Source organism: Trichosurus vulpecula, chromosome 1 (genome assembly GCF_011100635.1).
Source record: "Trichosurus vulpecula isolate mTriVul1 chromosome 1, mTriVul1.pri, whole genome shotgun sequence".
Lineage (NCBI taxonomy): Eukaryota > Metazoa > Chordata > Mammalia > Diprotodontia > Phalangeridae > Trichosurus > Trichosurus vulpecula.
In genome coordinates this window covers 377,222,191-377,243,260 of record NC_050573.1, presented here as the reverse complement: position 1 = coordinate 377,243,260, position 21,070 = coordinate 377,222,191, and the positions used below count along the sequence as shown (strand labels likewise).

The 21,070-nt window shown below is 38.6% G+C and overlaps 1 protein-coding gene across 1 annotated transcript in view; it reads left to right on the top strand.

Annotated features, from left to right (window-relative positions):
* Nucleotides 1-20,861, top strand: part of EPG5 (ectopic P-granules autophagy protein 5 homolog) — a 134,981-nt gene extending 114,120 nt beyond the window's left edge. Inside the window, exons 39-44 of the mRNA XM_036746153.1 lie at nt 1,597-1,741; nt 6,241-6,483; nt 8,553-8,769; nt 9,737-9,952; nt 13,058-13,172; nt 15,388-20,861. Of these exons, the coding sequence (XP_036602048.1) occupies nt 1,597-1,741; nt 6,241-6,483; nt 8,553-8,769; nt 9,737-9,952; nt 13,058-13,172; nt 15,388-15,570 (1,119 nt within the window). The 3' untranslated portion in view covers nt 15,571-20,861. The remainder of the gene's footprint in view (nt 1-1,596; nt 1,742-6,240; nt 6,484-8,552; nt 8,770-9,736; nt 9,953-13,057; nt 13,173-15,387) is intronic.
* The last annotated feature ends 209 nt before the right edge of the window (nt 20,862-21,070 follow it).

Here is a 21,070-nt window from a genome sequence, read left to right as displayed (position 1 = left end):
AGCTTTTTTCAGCTTCCCAGTTGAAATACGACCTAAGTTAGAAGTGTTGATTTATCTTTATTAGTCAGTGAAGCATTACCTAAGGGCATCCTATGTGCTAAGTGTTGGGGATTCAAAGACAAAAGTGAAATAGCCCTTGCCCTCAAGGAACTTATATTCTTGTGGGAGAGACAACATGGAATATTACAAGCATATGGAATATTTACAAAATGAATAAAAGGTAGTTATGGGAGGGAGGGTGCTGCCAGTGGGGAGGAGGGAGTATAGGGATGCGGTATTGGGAAAGTCTCCTTGTATAAGGTGGCTCTTGAACTAAGTCTTAAAAGAAACCAGTTATTTCAAAGAGCACATGTGAGGAGGGGAGGTATTCCAATTATAGGGGATAACTACTGTGAGGACGTGGAGATGGGATATGGAGCGTTGCATGTGTAAAACTGTAAATAGGATATTATGATTAAGTCACCAACTCTGGCGGGGGGGGGCACGGGGAGTGATATGTACAAAGTTTAGAAAGGTAGGAACAACAGAGTTTATATTTAATCCTTGATACAGTGGGGAGCCATTGGAGCTTTTTGATTAGGGCATGACATGGTCAGACTCACACTTTAGGGAAATTACTTTGGCAGTTATGTGTAAAATAAATTGGAGTGAAGAGAGACCTGAGTCAGGTGACCAAATAGAAGACTACTGCAATAGTTCAGATGAGAACTCATGGACTCGAATCAGGGTAGTTGGTGGTAGAGTGAGTAAAGAGGAGTGGGGTGGGGTATATGTGAGAGATGTTGTGGAGAGAGAAGCAACAACATTTGACACCTAATTATAGATGTGTTGAGAGTGAGGTGTCAGGAATGACCCCAGGATTGTGAATCTGGGTGACTCTTATGCTATACGGAAAGGGAGAATTTTGGAAAAGGGATGAGTTTTTGGGACTTCATAAGTGGTTTACTTTTTTTAGCATCCCATTTACCTGGCCAGACAATTGTCACTAATCATCACACCTGAGTTCTAGTCTTGGCATTCTAATTAATTTGCATCATGACCTTGGGCAAATCACTTCAGCCTCTGTCTCTTGGCTCTGGCTGTCCCTCCAGCCTGGGGACACTGTCTTCCCAGATCTGTCTCTTAGGATCCCATGTTTCCTTTAAACCTCAACTTAAGCTACAGTCTCCAATATGGAGTCTTTCCTGATCTCTTCCCCTCCCCGCCCCCCTGCCAATCTTGGCCCTACCCCAAATGTCCTTGAAGATATTTTGCATATGCTTACTTAAGTACACATTTCCTTTCTTGCTTAGAATATAAGCTCCTTGAGGGTAGGGCAAGCACAGTGCCTACTGCAGCATATGGCTCAAATGCTTATTAGACTGTTGCTTGAGTCTGTAGACTTGCGCCCTCATAGCTGTGTGACCTTGGGGAAGTAATTTTACTTCTCTGAACTTCAGTTTTCTTGTCTGTATATTGGGATCAGTTAATGCCAGCACCATCTACTTCCCAGGATTGTTGTGAAAATCAAATGAGATAAAGAATGTCAAATTAAAAACTATGAATATTCATTGAATTTTAGTTGAATTGACTTGAAACCCTTTTGTTTTTGGTTAGGATGCAGTTCCAAAGTGCCTAGCTTTCACTCGCCAGATGGTCCAGTTTCTCAGCTCTCTGGAACAAAATGGAAAAATTACTTTTGCCGTGCTAGAACAGGAAGTGTCTAAGCTTTTGGATGCCATTGTTGTCTTTAATCCACCAGGTAAGTGACAAATGGGAAAATTACTAACTTGTTTTAGCCGAATGGCTTGGTGATGTCTCTTCCTCTTAAGAACCAGTTCTCCCTCGGTGGGAAGAGTTTCATTTACTTACTTAGCTTCGGGGGTTCAGCAGCTATTCTTGAAGGCTTTCTTCTGTGTCAGCCATGTTCTTTCATTTTCTAACCTCCTGACCCAGATTAGGGTTCTCTTCTGCATTTTCACATCCTTTTCTGTCTCTGTTTCTACCTTGGGAGGAAAAAAAACCTTTCATTTTTGTTAAAGAAACATTTTATTCTCTCTGATAACCTGGAGGGTGGAGAAGCATTCCAGTAGGCCTTTGCCTTCTTTCTTAGAAGGGAGTCAGCCAACCTGCAGTCTGTGGATATGTAGTGTAGCAGCAATGACTGGGCCATGGTAGAAAGAAACATATCCTGTTATCTATGCAGGTCACTACATAATTTCGTTGCCCTTCTTTACTTGTTGGAAGAAAGATCCTCTGACTTCTATAGTTCTTTTCAGTGATGTTTATTTCTACCTGTCTTGTTAAATTTTTGTTAAACTTGCCTTTTAGCCTTAGTTTACCATTTATCCCAGTAATCTTAAATCTTTCAAAGTTGTCTTTATAATGTTATTATATAAGTTGTTCTTTTGGTTTTGCTCACTGCACTCTGTATCATTTCACAAAAGGCTAATTAAGTTTCTCTGAAACCATGTTTTCATCATTTCTTATAGTACAGTAATGCCATTCCATAACTGATGGGTATCCCCTTGGTTTCCACTTCTTTATTATATGTTACAAAAAGAATTTGCTACTTCTTGTTATTATATGTTAAAAAAGAATATTCTTGTACATATGAATCTTTTTCCATGTTCTTCCCACTCTTTGGAGGGTAGGCTTGATAGTGATATCAGTGGGTCAAAGGATATGCATAGTTTAGTAACTTTTGGGGGATACTTTCCAGAATGGATATACCAATTCATAGCTTCACCGGCAGTGCAGTGATATGATGAATTTAATCTTCTGAAGAGACATTTTATATTAAAATATAACCACTTCGTCCTTGTAGAGTTTGATGGCTCATTCATATTTACCATTCTGTGTTTCTTTTGACTCCTATGTTTCTCTTCTAAACCATATGTAGCTCTGTGGTTCTCATAAGGAATGCTTAGGAGTTCCATTTGTTTCCCTTTAGGATTATTCTCATTTTTTCTGGTTAAGTTATTCTTGGCCATAAGTCTATATTTTTTGCCTTTTAGAATACCATATAACATACTCTCCACTTGCTTTTTGATGGTAGCTGCCAAATATTACCCAATCTTAACTGCAGCTCCTTAGAACTTGAGCACTTTCAAGATGGCGGCTGGAAAGCAGGGACTAGCGTGAACTCCCTGCCGAGTCCCTCCAAAAAACTATAAAAAATGGCTCTGAACCAATTCTAGAACAGCAGAACCCACAAAACAGCAGAGGGAAGCAGGGCTCCAGCCCAGGACAGCCTGGATGGTCTCTGGGTGAGGTCTATCCTACACGGAGCTGGGAGCTGGGAATGGAGTGGAGCAGAGCCCAGCCTGGGCGGCATGGACCAACCAGACCAGGAGCCGGGTGGAGGGGGCCCTAGCGCCCTGAATCAGTGAGCTGCGGCAGTTACCAGACTTCTCAACCCACAAAACACCAAAGACTGCAGAGAAGGTTAGCGGGAAAAGCTGCAGGAGTGGAAGGAGTTCGCAGTTCGGCTACCAGCCCCGGGGGCAACGGAGGTGGGGCAGCTACAGCTGCAGTTGCTTCTGGCCCCAGGCCCACCTGGTAGGAGGAATTAAGTGGCACATCAGAGCAAGAGTGTACAGCCTGCTGAAGATTTAAGCCCAGTGTGGGTTGGGGGTTCTTGGGGAAGGAGGAGTGCTGGTGTGACAGAGCCGGCACCTCCCCCCCAAACGTGGAACATAGAACTCTCTAGTCTACAAGCATTCATACCCCACTGAAAAACTCAAGGGTCAAGTTAGTTGGTTGGGAATATGGCCAGGCAGTGAAAACGCACCCAGATTCAGTCTCAGACTTTGGATTCTTTCTTTGGTGACAAAGAAGACCAAAACATACAGACAGAAGAAGTTAACTAAGTTAAAGAGCCTACAACAGAAACCTCCAAGAAAAACATGAACTGGTGTCAGGCCATGGAAGAGCTCAAAAAGGATTTGGAAAAGCAAGTTAGACAAGTAGAGGAAAAATTGGGAAGAGAAATGAGAAGGATGCGAGAAAACCATGAAAAACAAGTCAATGACTTACTAAAGTAGACCCAAAAAAATACTGAAAAATATACTGAAGAAAACAACACCTTAAAAACCAGACTAACTCAAATGGCAAAAGAGCTCCAAAAAGCCAATGAGGAGAAGAATGCCTTGAAAGGCAGAATTAGTCAAATGGGAAAGGAGGTCCAAAAGACCACTGAAGAAAATACTACCTTAAAAATTAGATTGGAGCAAGTGGAAGCTAGTGAGTTTATGAGAAATCAAGATATTATAAAACAGAACCAAAGAAATGAAAAAAATGGAAGACAATGTGAAATATCTCATTGGAAAAACCACTGACCTGGAAAATAGATCCAGGAGAGAGAATTTAAAAATTATTGGACTACCTGAAAGCTATGACCAAAAAAAGAGCCTAGATATCATCTTTCAAGAAATTATCAAGGAGAACTGCCCTGATATTCTAGAGCCACAGGGCAAAATAGAAATTGAAAGAATCCATCGATCACCTCCTCAAATAGATCCCAAAAAGAAATCTCCTAGGAATATTGTTGCCAAATTCCAGAGCTCCCAGGTCAAGGAGAAAATACTGCAAGCAGCCAGAAACAAACAATTTGAGTATTGTGGAAACCCAATCAGAATAACCCAAGATCTGGCGGCTTCTACATTAAGAGATTGAAGGGCTTGGAATACGATATTCTGGAGGTCAATGGAGCTAGCCCTCACCTTAAGTCCTCAGACCTCTCTGTCTTCCAAAGCTTCCTTGGGCTGGGAAAATGACTCACTGTGCCTTTTTCATGGCTTTTCTGATGAGAACTTGATCTGGCACATTTTCTGGGTTGTTGTGAAGTAGAGGTGGTAGGTGAATTAAGCAAAAATGCTTCTTCTCACTGCCATCTTGAACTCTGCCTCTTGTCACTTTATATGATTTTTAACAACAACAACAACAAAACCCATTTCTTCCAGGCATTCTAGTGACTTCATGGAAAGTTGTCTTTTTTTTATTTGAGGCTTTGTAGATGTTTTGGAGTTATTCTCTTTATCTAGGTTTTTCTATTGGCTCCATGATATCTCTTTATCATTCATGCCTTTTTTTTTTTTAACTCATTTTTCCAACTTTATTTTTTGAGTTGAAACTTTTTGTTAGGGCTTATCCGTGCCCTTTTTACTTATCTTCAGGCCCCAGTTCAGGTCTACAGGGTGAATTGAGATTCTGCTTCAGAAAAGCAGCTGGGCTGTAGGTCAACCTCCGGTCCATTACCTTATTAGCAACTTGTCTAGGAATCCATGATTTTTGACTAGAAAACATGACCTGTTGTGATTTCTCCTTGGATTTCTCTATCCCTCCTTGGTTTAGTGCTCTTCCTTGATCTTTATTACAATGACTTTGGGAGAGAACTGGGCAGTATGCTTCCTGTTAACCTTTACCTTCCTACTAATCTCTACCAGTTCTGTACTTTTCTGTCTTTACCAGCTTCTCAATCTAACTTGGTGTGATAATCAGTATTATTTCTTATCAACGGGTTCATTGATCTTGAAGCTTAACATAAAAATAAATGCTTCTAAATATTCAACCCTTTTCTTGGTGGGGTTGGGGATCACTGGATTGGAGAAGTTGGACCTATGATTTCATTGATGTGATAAACTCACAGTGATGAAATGTGTTCTACCAATGCAGATTGACAGTTGTTCTGTAACTGTAGTCTTACTCTGCAACTCTAAGAGCCTAGGGTCACGTATCCAATGTGTTTCAGAGCCTGGACTTCAATTCATGTCTTCCTGACTCAGGTGCTGTCTGTCCATCACAATCCTCTGCTTCTCAGACTCCCATTAACCTTTAAAGTTTTTTGTTTGTTTATTTTTTCATTTGAATGTCTAAAAAAATGAAAAGGAAATACTTCAGTCTTGCTGAATACATCTAGCTAAACATTCCAAAAGTAGCTTTTTTATTAGCACATAGCATATTACTGCTCTCATGCACTGTGACTCCTAGGTGGTGTGAAAACATTAGCTTCCTCTTGGTACCTAGAAAATACATTTTCATGCGGCAGGCCAACACTTATTAACTGGCTGGAACCGTGAATGGTGATGTTTTGGTTCTTTTGGAAACTGCTATCAAAACTCCAAAGTCTGCACAGACTATGGCTAAGAATTTAATTGTTCCTGTTCTCTCCTTCATCAGAAGAATTGTAATAATATTGAAGGACCAGTGAGGGGTTATCTTTGTGTGTCAGTGGATATGTATATATTTTATTCCCTTCAGATATGGATAACCAGACTCGCCATATGGCCCTCAGCAGACTATTTGTTGAAGTTTTAACAATGATGAATAATGCTAGTGTCCCAACGGCTGAGTTCCTTCGGGGCAGTGTCCGGAATTGGATTGACCAGAAAGTGCATGGGCTGGTGGTGCTGCCCCTTTTGACAGCAGCATGCCAGAGCTTGGCTTCTGTCCGACACATGGCTGAAATTACAGAGGCCTGTATCACTGCCTACTTCCAAGATGGTGAGTGAGCATCATCTTGCATCATAGTTAATTTTATCATTTCCAGGAAAAATTCAGTTATAAAGGATGATATATTAGGATGTAGGAGATGAAAAAGAACAACATGAATCAGGGAGGTATCATTCTGAATTCTGGTGTGTCTGTGAATATCTCTCTCTTTTTTGGAATGGGGAGGGGGCATTTAAAAAAATCTTACTCATTATTTATCTCTTGATTATATCTTTGCTTAATATTACATTGGTGGCATATAATTTTATTATTCCACTGACTTATTATTTAAAATCCTTTATTGTGGAAAACTTAACTATGCACTCTTACTAAACCATGATTGAATCCTAGTGTTCATTCTTGACATTTTCCTATGCTGCTTGCTTTACTCTACAGTTTCAGTTGTTAAAGTTTTCAGGTATCATTGTTGAAACAACACTGAAACTAGGAGATCTGGGTTCTACTCTCAGTTCTCCCATTCACTATATGATCCAGGGGAAACATTTAACTATTGGGCTTCCATTTTTTTATATGTAACATTAAAGAGTTAGGTTGGAGTTACGACAGTGCTTATAGCAGGTGTTTAATAAATCCTTGTTGATTGATTAGGTGACCCCTGAGGTTCCTTTTTTCTCCCCAATTCTTCATTTTAGGGAGAGCTTTCTTTTTTATCATCTGATTGAAAAGTTACCCTTATAGCATAACTAATAATAACATAGAGTCCCCACCAACTCTCAGATAAAGAATATTGTTTAACTGGTGCACTTTTCTCAGTATTTTTAAGATAACTTTTTTTAAGACAAGTTTTTTTTTCTTTTCTTTTTAAAATTTTTTTTGTGTTTTTTTTTTAATTTATGGAATAAAACAGGCATTTCCATAACATAGTATCATAAAAAAGATGATTGCACATGAAACTACAAATGTGTTATGTACAACTTGCTATTCCTTTTAAATATATAATAGTTATCATGTAAATTTCTTTTTTTTAAATATGTGTGCCTCGTGGATAGAATATGTAAAACACACACACACACACACACACACACACACACACACAAAATCAACTGACCTGTAGAAGTGGGCTTTGTATGTCTCCATTACCATAAGTGTGGTGGAACTACTGGCACCTCTGTGAAGGTGTCTTCCATGATATTTTCCATTTCAGTGTCAAGAGAGTTGCATGTCTAAGAGTGATGGCAAATGGGTAGCACTTTGAGATCAGAATGATAATTTTGCAAGTTTTATGTCATAATGTGTACACAGACTACTCTAAAGGCTCTAATTCTTATTATATTCCTAACTTTATCCTGACTTTGCTACTTAAAACTTGTGTGACCTGGAGTATATCACTTATCTCCTTTTGGCCTCATTTTCTTCGTTGTAAAAATACAGAGTTTGTACTAGATAACCTCTCAGGACTTGTCTAGCCCTAATTCCTATAACCCTAGCATCCCATGACTCAAAAAATTTACCTAAATCTTATCACCAGAAAAAAAGGGAATGTTTAATTATTTAAACTTCTGATTTAAAACTAATAACTACCTTTTCATGATTTTGTGAAACATTTTTAACAGATTACTATCTGAACATGATAAGCTTGGATAAATAAGAATACACTGGGAAATGAATGGTCTCGTTTCCCTCCCCTGCCCATCAGCTCTCTTAATCCCTTTACATAGTGTACTAGAAAACCGTATTTCCTGTCTCAGAAGGCTGCAGTTTCTGGGGGCAGGGAAGAGGTCCATAGATTCAGTTTATATAGTATCTGGAATGGTAGTCTGCTTCATTAGGCACCTTAAATGCTTTTTTGAACAAGATAAAAAATATGGCTTAGAAATTAGAAACTTCTAATCTTACCTTAGTTAGATTTCCTGTATATTACCGCATCTAGTCTCAATCAAGTGTTTGGTTCTTCATTGTTTCTTTCTTGAGAGTTGATGTACTGATTTTCTCTAAGACTATTGTGAGAAATAATTTTACATTATGAAGTTTAAAGTGAAAGGCTTTATTAGAATAGTTAAGTTATTATGTTTGGTTCTGTTTTATTTACTTAGTTTCTCTGCTTCCTGTTCTATTATTAGACTCGCTCAACTATAATTTGGGATGGGGTCCTATCCTGGTATCTCTTCAAGTTCCTGAACTCACCATAGAAGACTTTATTCAGGAGTGCCTGTCCCTTGGAAGCTATTTGACACTGTATGTCTATATGCTTCAGTGTTTAAATAGCGAGCAAACGCTAAGAAATGAAATGAAAATGTTGCTAACCTTAGGAAAGTGGCTGGAACAGGTCTATCCCAGGTATGTTATTGATCTTCTGGAAGCCATATTAAACCTGTTACTTGGTTAACTTAATGTTTTATTTTAATGTATTTAAGCTTTAAATAAGCATAAACACAAAGAAATGAATGGTATGTAAAACAAATAAAACAATCCCAAGTTAGATTTTTCTCAGTGTGCTTTTGATTAAATGAATGAATTGAATGTGTGGCTGGGATGACTCCTAATGCCTTTGGGTAATACCTTAGAACAGTGGTTTCAAACTCAAATAGAAATGGGCCACTAAACCCTACATGAGGATCCTTGTGGGCTGTATATTGATTTAGAAATCGCATATTAACATTAAAAATGTTCTATTGTATTTTTATTTGTTTTGTTAAATATTCCCCCATTACATTTTAATTTGGTTTCTGGGCTAGGCCTTGTGTTTTGACACCTTTGCCTTAGAAGACCTTGCTAAGTGATTACAAGAATAGTATGTAGGGTTTAAAATATGAAACCTCCCATCAAAAGTAAAACATTATTTGTTACTGTAAACTCTGATTGCAAATAGTAGAGCAAATTACCAGAAACTCGTAGAATGATGGAATGTTGATGCTGGGAACAGACCTTAGAGATCATGTAATACAAACTCTTCCTCTTTTCCTGTCCACTTCTTTTTACAGATGAGGAAACTGAGGCAGGCCTAGACAAGTCAAGTGATTTGCCTGAGGTCACACAACTAGTTCTGGGAATGTAGGGACTAGCACCCAGATTGCCAAGCCAGTTATTGTTTCTACCGCAAGTTGATGATCTTAAGCATATTTCCTTGTAGCTTTCTTTTATAAAAGTAACGTTTTTATTTGAACTTTCAACTTACTTAATGGTTTATAGCATGTATCATGAACTTGAAAACCAAATATAAAACTAAATCTGGGAGGGGATGGCAGAGCAGGGTGCATATCACCTCCTAACTTTTCCCTTTCTTTTCTTACGTACCCACTCTAAGCTCTGTGCGAGATGAGGCAAAGCTCTTTTTGTGGTGGCACCAAGCACTGCAGTTGTCCCTGATCCAGGCCGAGCAGGATGACGCTGTGCTGATTGGATCCGTCATCCGGACTCTTCTTGGGATCCAGAACAGACAGAGCCAGGCAGCAGAGGAGAGGCTGAGCTCGGGGATACTGGGTGCCATTGGATTAGGCAGGAAGTCTCCCTTGTCTAACAGGTAAGAATTGGAAAGAAATACTTTTCTTCGTGAATTTCCTAATTCCAGAACTGATATGGATACTGATGAAATAACTGTTGATTCACTCTCATTGGTTTAAAACAGGGCTGTTCAACCTTAGGTTTTTCTTGAAACAATGGACAATATATTTTGATTTGCCATTTTGGTGAGGGCTCTGCGGTAGCTTGGCTTCATTTACTAAAGCATTTATGTAAATTTTCTATGCTTATAGGCCAGCCGCATAAATTGCACTGTGGGGCTGCATTTTGGTCAGCTCTGGTTTAAAACTAGGATGCTGTTCTCTCTCTAAAATGAAGTCTCCAATGAAAAAAAAAATACAAAGGTATGAAGTAAAGAACACCACCAATTTATAGACCAAACAAACTCCATTGGAGTCTTTCTCCAGTCTCACTGTCATATGGAGAGGAAGCTGTGCATGTGTTGTGCAAGCTCTGGGTTGTTGCCCTGAGCATGGGCCCAGTGATATACCTGTTATTGAGTACCAATCACTCATTAACTCCTAATCTCTGCCAAGTTCCATATTCAATACTGAGCATACAAGGACAGAAGTGAAGTAATCCTTAAATCCCAAGGAGTTTACATTCTTTGGGACCAACCTGTATTACTTGAGTGGAGCTTCTAAGCAGAAGGTTGGCCACCAAGTGATGAATTTTGTTTAGCCAAAGCAGTTTAAGAAAACTACCAAGGTAGAGAGTAGTTGTGACCTCCTTAGTGATGGTTTGTTCTAGATGTTTTGATGTCTAGGCCATATTCAGGTTTTACATGAACCACATTTTGGAGAAAAGCATAGCCTATATTTCTGCCAATATAGGAGGTTTCAGAAGTCTATGGTGACAATATAACATAGGGGAAAGTATGCTAGATTTAGTCAGAGGACCTGTATTCAAATCCAAACTCTTCTGTGATCTTGGGCAAATGACTTCACCTCTCCTGGGCCCACCTTTCTTTTATGTAAAATGAGGAGGTTGCACTAGATGCTCCCCGAAGTCTCTTTCAATTCTAAATCTTACCATTCTATTTGGTTCTTTCTGGTACCCTTGCAGGTATTTTAAGTTTAAAAATTAGGTTTTCCAGAATGGCAGTTAAAAAAATCTCTATCTTTGTAATCGTGTAAAGCCATGACTCTATTTACTTCATGTATTAAGATACAAAGTCAGAGTGCACAAAGACAAAACACAATTGAATTCAAAATTTATCAAATATGTATTAAAGCTTGTTAGTAAGAGGTATCTGAGTAACCTTAAAAACTAACCAAACGAACAAAGCAAAGCTTTGAATTAGAATCTTGTATGAAAGAATATGTGTCTTGGCTTGGTTGGACTGTTAGGTTCTCTCTTCATACTTAGTTATCTCCTGTTATACTCTTCTAGTCCTAGTCAATGTTGAAGATATTGAAACAAGAACATTCTTGTGGCAGAGCCAGACCTTGTGAAATACAGCTATTCCAAATCCACCAAAGTCTGAATTTTAACAGTGTTTCTTAGGATACTGTAGAATTTAACAGGATTCTGCAAGTTTGTTGTACAATATTTCATGTAACTTTGGCTCTCATTGATAGGACAACGATAGGTCCCTGCCCAAACACCACTTAATGGTTACTTTTTGGGCCCTCCTGGCTCATAGTGAATGTAAATAGTAATTGTTTCTCTTTTGGCCAGCAACCCTGAAAGTCTTCCTCTCCCAGTTTTTTTTTTTTGATTGAAGGGGCCATCCCTTCACTCACTTCTTAAACAGTCCTCTTCATTGAATGGGCTTTGCATCATTCAAAGTGAGACCTCAGAAAGACCTTAGAGTTTCCCAAACTTATTTGGCCTATGGTCCCCTTTTCCAAAAGAAAAGAAAAAGTACTCAACGCTACCCCCCCCAAATCTTTAGCCGTTTAACTTTTTTTAAAATTGGCATTATTTTAAAAAAAGCAACCAGTTTTTTAAAATGACGCATCTTAAATTTAATAATTTATGGTAAATTTGTGAAGGTTTTCCTGCATTGAAATTTTGGTGACACAATGTTGCATCATGTATAGTATTGCATCTTAAACGAATCATTACATGCACACATTCCTGCCAATGCATGCTGGACTTCCCAACGATGTGCTAACACTTGCTTGTTAAGACCTGTTGGTAGACTTGACCACTGATCCATTATAACTTGCATTTTGTGTGTTTATTTGGAAAATAATGTAATCAATGTGACTTTAACTCTATTACACAACAGTTGAAATATGCATGAATGGTTTTTCAAAATGTTCTTCTTTTCTTTCCTTATGCTTTCACTGCCCCCTTATTTTTTTAACACCCGCCCCCCCAAATTGGACCTAAAGCTACTACCACCCTTCCACCCCCAATCCCCTCCATCGTTCCAGCAACCCTCAGGGTGGTATCACCCACTTTGGGAACCTCTGCAAGGCCAAGGTCTCCCACTGCATCCTGGGCCATCTCCAGTCATCCTGATCTATATTTGGCCACTGAACCCAGATGGATCTGGAGTAGAAAGTGAGGCTGGTGTCTTTGCACAGCCCTCCCTCACTCACTCAAATCCAATTTCATTGCAAGTCATGTCATCATCTTCCCTGAGTCGTGATCCTCTTTGAGAATGAAAGACTAAACCACACATGGTCAATAACAAATCTGTAAATTAAGCTTTGAGTAGGCTGAGGTATAACATTATACTACTTTTCCTAGCTGCCTTAACTTAATCATACTTAATTTTTTAAAAAATGTATAGTTTAGCTTTGTTTTTGTTTTAATCTTTAAGGGCTACAAATTTATTTCATAAACCCATAAGGATTAGTGTGCTCCTTGGTATCAAATTTTCCCTTGGTGGAAGGGATACACTTTTATTCTTGTATCTGAATTTGATGTGCTATATATGCTATTATGGATAAAGAAGTAAAGTATATTAAAGCTGTATATGGCATAAGTAATATATTTTTTTGCTTGAGATTATGAAGATTTATTGAAGGCATTAACAAAAAATGGAGATACTCTTTATCACAGTTGAATTTTGGTAGAAATTCCTAGACTCGATATGTGATGTCTGTGTAAATTATAATTGGTTCCTCCTACTGCATTTGCCTTTTCTAAGGTTCCGTGTGGTTGCAAGAAGTATGGCTGCCTTTCTTTCAGTTCAAGTTCCTGCAGAAGATCAAATTCGTTTGAAGTCTAGTTCTGAATTACATTTCTCTCCAAAAGCTCAGCAGGTATGTAAATAGGCTCTTTTCTGTGTAGGGATCCACTGAAGGTTTTTGGGTAAGGGAGTGATGCAGCCAGACATGAAAATGAGGAAGATTAATTTGGCAGTTGTGTAAAGAAGGGATTGGGGTTAGGGAAACTAGTTAGGAGGTTCTTCTAATAGAATGGCAGGTAGATCACCTGGCTAGAGCAATATCATAGAAGTAGGAATGGGGAGAGAGTAAAAAAAGCATTAAGTACAATTGTGTCAAATGCTACAGAAAAGTAAAAGAAAGTTAGGATGAAGAAAAAGCCATTGAATTTTGCAACTGAGAAGTCAAGGGTGACCTTGGAGGTAGTACTATCAGTGGACTTCTGGGGAGGGAAGCCAGATTATAAAGCAATGGAAACAATAAATGCCATTCTAAAGAGTTTAGCGGTGAACATCTTTTGTAGTAGCAAAGGACTGGAAACAAGGTGGCCACCGTCCCCCTGTTGAACAATGGCTGACCAAGTTATTGTGCATGAATGCAGTGGAAAACCACTCACTGCATGTAAGCAACTAAGAATATGAAGAGTTCTGACAAGCCTCGGAAGACTTACGTGAAGTGATGCAAAGTGAAGTAAGCAGAAGAAAGCAATTACACAATGAGAAGAGGGAGCTAGTGATAGGATTGGCAAAAAAGAAAAGAAGGGTGATTGAAGCATTTTTAACAGTGCATGAGAAAAAGCTAAAGCGAGTTCAGAAGGAAACAAAGTTAAGCAGCACAGCTTTGAAAGTAATGTTAAATTTGTGTGTGTGTGTGTGTGTGTGTGTGTGTGTGTGAAGCTGTACATGAGAGATTTGCATTTTCATATGTAATCCTCTTTTTCTAGTCTGTTTTATACGTGGAAGTGTTTCCATGTTTGTTAAATTCAGAATAAAAAATAAAATTCTAAAATTAAACTAGGGATTTTGACTGTGACCCTGTGGTTACTTGTAATTCTTAACTGTGAAATTTCTAAGACACATGGATGTGTCTTTGCTTTTTATTCTAAACAGTTACTATAACAATTTTGTGCTACTCTTAATCTTAATATGATGCAAAAGAACTCTCCATTAGTTTATCTGCAACTGCTTGGCTTCAAGTGATATGAAGCTCTTGGTAATTTATCTTTAACCTGCCAGCTCACCTCCTAACCTTTTCAGATCTTCTCTGTGCTAGCCGCCTGAGAAAGGTAAGAGCCCATCTCTCGTCAGCTCAGATAAAATTTTGTATCTATATGTTTATAGATAGATATATCTGAATCGTCTCTATGTCTCCATCTTTCTGTCCTTATTGTAGTTGTTATGCAGCTGTCCCCGTTAGTGTCACTTTCCTGATCTGTAAGTCCCTTATTAATGCATAGTAGGAATGTCCTCCCAGGAAGGGTAGAAAGCCACTGCTTCTTCCTCTCATTGATCTTTGCTCTCCTAAGAGAGGAGCAAGGCAGACCCCTTTCAGCTTTTTGATTTGACTAACAGGATCTAAAGAAAAGAGGGAGTATGATATGCATAAAAGAAGGAGTGTGCTGACTTAACAGCCTTTAAGTCAGGCTGCTTTTAGCACTTAGTAAATGGCTTTTGAAGCTTGGTTCATGCAGAAATTTTTAAATGACAGGATGACTTTGACCATAATTTCTAAGAATGTTTTTAACAAAATGAATGTTCTAAGGTCTACTGAATGGAAATAAACTTGTTTCTTCCCAGGGAGACCAACCTCATGCTCAGAAAGCACAGAAGAATTTGGTGCACAACTTTGTGGTCTTGACTCTTAATTGAAAGAGGAGTTCGGCAAGGGAAAGAACAGTATAGGATGGGATGGAGGGGAGGGGACTTGAGATGGCTCTGCTAAACGAGCTGGGTTTGGATTTGTGTGGGGAGGAGGGCTTTCCAAGTAGGGAGGAAAGAATAGGCAGAAGAATGAATTCCAGAATGAAGCTGATGTTTGAGAAAGCTAGTACTGGAATCAGGAAATAAGGTTGGAAAGGTGGTGTGGAGTCAGGTTATTGAAGACCTCAGAAATCAGGCAAAGTGGTTCTGCTTCTAAATGTTGTTTATTGGGGCCTCCTCTATAACATATATGTAAATGTACACAAACAGAGACATATAGAGATGCTTTTTTCTACATTTTCCCTGGGACTGATACTTACATTGCGTTTTCAAATACGTATAAGCTATCAGATGCCTATATACAGTTAAGTGTCATCTTCCTTGTTTTTTAGGCACTAAATACTCTTGAATCCATGTCTTCAAGCAAGCAGTATGGAGAATATCAGGAACAGATCTCTCAAGCATCCCAGTTTATAAAGCATCCTGGCCATTGTCTTCAGGATGGGAAAAGTTTTCTGGCTCTTCTTATTAACTCTCTGTACCCAGAAGTGCATTATTTGGACATTATTCGATAGCAGCACTGAGGTCCATGGAAAACCCTGTGATGATTTTTGTTTACATTTGATGTTATTGCACAAGTAACTTTGACTGTCTAGGTCCACTGTAGAACCTAGTACAACCAATGAGGAGGATGGTTGGAGGGAATGTGGGCACTGATTATTCCTACCATGTATTTTGGATGCAAAAGGGGTGTGTGTGTGTGTGTGTGTGTGTGTGTGTGTGTGTGTGTGTGCATGCATGTTTTCTTAGCTGTTACAATAACATTATGTCGAAGCACCAAGGACTACTTAGTTTTTATTCCTGTGAAAATGAGAAACTTCATTACATTTCACCCTGATGGAAAGCCAGTGGGCCTTGCAGAATAGCACAGTAAGGGTCACAGATCATAGGACAATTTTTCTTTCCCTTTCATTCTTCTCCTTGCCCTTAAAAAATAAACTACTGGGGCTCATGTTAGAACTATAGCCAATTAGAGTCACATGAAAGAGGCACACTTTGAGTCTCATTTTGACTCCTCAAAAATAGTCACATTTAGTCTGAAAATTACAAATTTTTATATTTCCAAAAGCAAGGTCTACTTTGTGATTCTACTATCTTTTGGAAAGTTTGCTCTTTCCTTTAGATGAGAGAAGCCAAGATGTTATTAAATAACTACATTTATTCTGGCTTTATTACTTCTCACTAGTGCATTAGTATGACTACTCCAACACCGCAGGTCAAAACCCCTCTATACTTCTGTACATAGGTGTCTTTAGTTATCAGGGCCAAGCATATCAGTTCCTGGTGGCTAGACTTTTTTGATGAGTTCTCGGGGCCCCTTCTCACATCAGCACACATTGCCAGGTGTTTATTTTGAAGCCATCATCTAGCACCTGCAAGAGTTTGTGCTCTGCTGGCCCAGCTTTCAAGAATCCAGGGGCCACTTCTACTGGGAATGCTCAAGGATGACTGGTGTGGTTTTTTCCTGGCAAGCCCCTCGTTTCCACACACTACATCCCTGAGTCAGCTTGCAGTAAAGGGGGAACGGGTGAAAATCAGATATGCTTTAGAAGTCAAGTCATTGTCTAAAACGGTGGTCACCATGTCCTGGCTGCTGCTGAGAAGATGAGGTGCATGATAAGTTATCTTTGTCTCTTCCTGAAAAGTACATAAGATTCACCCATTGAGGATTCTGTTCACTTATAAAACTGAAGCCAAAGAGAGAAAAGAATGAGGACATCTTCCTGTCCCTCCTTTAGCTCTTTATTTGAACCCCAGTAGAGGTTAGAGGACCATTCAAAATCCCAAAGGATTTATTAAGGCTAGCTGGACTGGGAAGATCAGTATTCCTGAACTCTGGGTTTGCTGAAGAGGGCACCTTATTGTCTCTCAAAGTGCATTCAGTTGTTAAATATCTGTTACCACAGTCTGGCTAGAATGAAACCACATTCTTTTGCCATTTTTCGGTGTATTATTGCTATATATCCCTTCTAGAAATTAGCAAATAAGTTTCTATTATCATAGCACTGCCTGCCTGAAATACATTTTGTCTGTTTCAGTTACTTAATGTTTTATATATTTATCTGTAGCTCAGGAACATGTTGTTTCATGTTTTGTCCATAGTCATAGAGAGCTTTTAGTGGCCTAATAGACTGATGGGTACTCCCTGCTCAGATACCATTTGACTGTTTATTCTTAAATTTAGAAGCTATACAGAAGCACTTTCATGTTGAAATTCATTAATTAAGTAGAAGAAATTTACCCCAGAGAAACATTCTCTAAAGCATAATTTAAAAAGCCTTCCATGTGTGCTTATTCAGCAAATTGACCTGTTCCTAGTTTGCCTGGCTAAGTGTCATCAGGGTTTTGATTTTGCCCCACTCTTTTGGCTTTATGATTTCTCCAGTGCCCGTTTCTCCTTGTCTTCCTCATATTGTACATTATCAAAATCTTAGAAATTCTTAGTTTTTAACCTGGGCATTTTGGCAGTGTTTTCTTTACTACTGTAAAGCACAGTGCCTCGCTCATGGGATGCACTTAATAAATTTTCTTGAATGGAATTGACTGAAAAATTGTCCTTGCTGCTCTGATTTTAGCATTTCTGTACTATTTCTCTGAGGAAAAAGTTGCAGTCATTAACTCTTAACACCATAGAAGTTGAAAATATCAAATGGCAATGTATATATACTTTAAAGAAAATTATGTTTAATCTGTTAACTTTTAGAACTTTATAATATTTATAATGAATTTGGTTTGTAAAGAATTTTAAGAAATAAAGAACATTATTGCCAAGGAATAAGAGGTTTGTGGGGAGATCACCTTGTGAAAATGTGTTCATTGTGAAACCGAATGTAGACTTGATGCCTGGAGTCTTCTCATTGATTTTACATTGTAATCTCAATAGTGGAGATGTTTGTTAAATAGGCCTCCTGTGTTATTAGTGTTTAGTGTTTAACATTCAAGATGGGTGAAGTCAAAATTACAGTGAGGTTTAGCTTCCTGCATGGAGTGAATAAATGGATAACAGGGAGCTCCAGGCCAAAGTTGTGTGGTAAGCTACCATGGAGTGACATGGGGCCAGAGAAATAACCTTCGAGAAACAGTGCTAAATGTTTAAGTACAACTGTAACCTCCTGGAAAAGAGTAGTGACAAGTAGACCAACCCAACCTCCACACAAGAGCCAGGGATATTACATTCTTTGCTCTGAGAACTAGCATTTTGCTTTCATGAGCAAAGCTTTTGAGACTATGACCCAGGAGGTTGGTTGGACCTCAAGACATTAGCAGGTTTTACCTGGTGTAGCCATAAGCCATGGGACAGTGCTTGGTGCCATCCATTGTGGGAGAGACCATTGGTCATAGGCTTTTAGTCACATTCATCCTTGCAGAAAGCACTTGGTTTGCAATATTACCTTCAGATGAAAAGGAGGGTAATGAGCTCCTACTGCTTTTAATACTTCCCCCTACCCAGTCTTGGATTAGCATAGGTGGATGAGGCCGTCTGAGAAGTTATAACTTTGTCCATCTTCATGTTGATTATACTTGGTCTATCATAGAGACAAAGTGTCATCCTATTAAAAAGGCCAAGGGGAGAAAGTAGGAACAATCAGATTTGCCTCGAGACTATGACAATATTGGGAGCCACTGCAAGGTCTTCATGACATATCAAAGTGCCCACTTACTACTCAGTTCCAGAAGGTAGTCTTGTCATTTTTATGGTCGCTGTGTTTCATCACTAACTTAATTTTATCTTTTTTTCCCCACAGCATACAATCAGCTCTCAATTGTATATATGAAAAACATGCAGGCATGGTGGTACATACCCCTAATCCCAGCTATCAAGGAGGCAGAGGCTGGTGGATCACTTCATCTCAGTAGTTCTCCGCTGCAGTAAAGCTAATGCCAATTGGGTATGCAGACTAAGTCCAACACCAATATTGTAAGCCCCAGGGGGCTAGGGCTACCAGGTTGCCTAAGTAGGAGCAATCTTCCCCATGTTAGGAATGGAGCAAGTAAAAACTTACATGCCAAGCAAGTGGGATTGGGCTGAGTGACCACTGCACATCCAGTCTGGGTGAGAGAGGGAGACCTGATTTAAAAAAATGAATGGAAGGAAGGAAACCTGGAATTTAAGAACAAAATAACCTAATCCTAGACAGAACTGATCTGAACCAAGTTTCAGCCTCTTTCTCAGTGAATGTTTTATCAGAGTTACAAATGACACTGATCGAATCCAAGCTACAATAGCTTCTCTCCCTTCAACTTCCTTACTTTCTCTGGAGGTGATAAATAGACTATTGAGTTTTTTATGCTGGAATTATCTGCAAGAACCTATTTGCTAAGGAGATTGTTGTAGAGTCATAGACTTTCATAATTGGAAGGGATGTTGGACATCACCTAATTCAATCTCTCACTTGATGCAGAAATCCCTTTTATAGACCCTAGACAAGGAGTCGTTCATATTTTCAGCAACAGGGAACTTACTACCTCATTATGCAGTCAATTTGTTGTTTGGAAGCTCTTGTTAGAAAATTCTTTGTAATGTTTAGCATAAATTTGCTTCTATGTTGCCTTCAGAGAACTCAGAAAATAAAGTCTACTCTCACAGATGATACTCTTCAGATATTGTAAGGCAGCTGTCTTGTCTCTCTTAGTATTTTCCAAATTGAACAACCTCAGTTCTTTTGTTATACATCCAGTTCTTCCATCGACCCTCATGGGCATATTCTGACATATCTTTCCTAAAAGAATAGAGCACAGTACTACAGATATTTGACTGGAAAAGTCTTTCTTCCAGTGATCTGAGCATTACTATTACTGTAGCCTATTTTTGACTCATAGAAAAGTTGTGATTAATTTAAACCCAGATTGTTAGTTTTATTCAAAACATTATTTGGTAAAATGATAAATTTTCCTGTAATTTTTTCAGGTTTTTAAGAAAACCTTAAGACAACATTTTACATATGTCTATTAAATTTTGTCCTAGTTTTGGGACAACATTCTGTTCCTGAGGTTAATGCATATTTCTGCTCCCATGTCAAATAATTAGCTATCTAATACGTAGAACATTACAAACTCTGTGTGTGTGTGTGTATGTATGTATGTATACGTAATACACACGTAAGTCACTTGCCCAGGGTCACATAGCTAGTAAGTGTCTGAGGCTGGGTTTAAACTCGGGTCCTCCTGACTCCAGAGCTGGTACTGTATCCCTTGCACTGTCTAGCTATGCCCTAGATATATTTCTAAAAGATAAATAATAAAAGATAAATAATAAATAGGAAATCAAACCCACCCCAGGACTTTCTAATTGCCTGCGGATCACTCTGAATTGGGTTCATATTCTGCAGCAGCACACCAAATATTGCTTTGCTTCAGAAAGTTCTCATTATGTTAGGAATTTCTGGGCTTTGAGTATTGGTCATTGTGTGACTTGGAGCATATTAAGAATTATAATTTCCTTGGTTTTGGGTGGCCTGCTGACTTCTTGCAACTTTTAAATTAAACCACTCTCTATTTTGGAATAATAAATGCTGCTTCTTATGTCTTATAATTTTTTATTTGTAGATGTAATGATCTATCTTTATATGCCACTGGTACTTGAGATTCATTTTCCCTCCAATAGATGATTTAATTATGTGGAGGAAGGCAAGATCTCTAGGTTAATCATTTTCCTTCACATGTATAGTATGGCATTGTAAAAACGCTTATCTTGGTCATTGTACGATACTCATTTTTCATTCACTGTGATTTTTACATTTACAGAAAATAAATTTGAATCAAGGATCAGGGCAGGGGGAATTAAGAATAGATGTTCATATGTAATTATGTAAATAAATTGAGTTTGCATTCAGTTTGTACCGTGTTGGCACTTCTCTTTGATTTTGTAAAGTTGGCTGGAGTTTCTAACTGGGAATTTCAGGAAGAGAAGATGTGACTCCACATTTGAAGTGACAGTAACCTATAATTTGATGAACCTTTTTTTAAAGTTTTATTGATATATTTTTCTTTTTAGATCACCTTCATTTTCCAGTA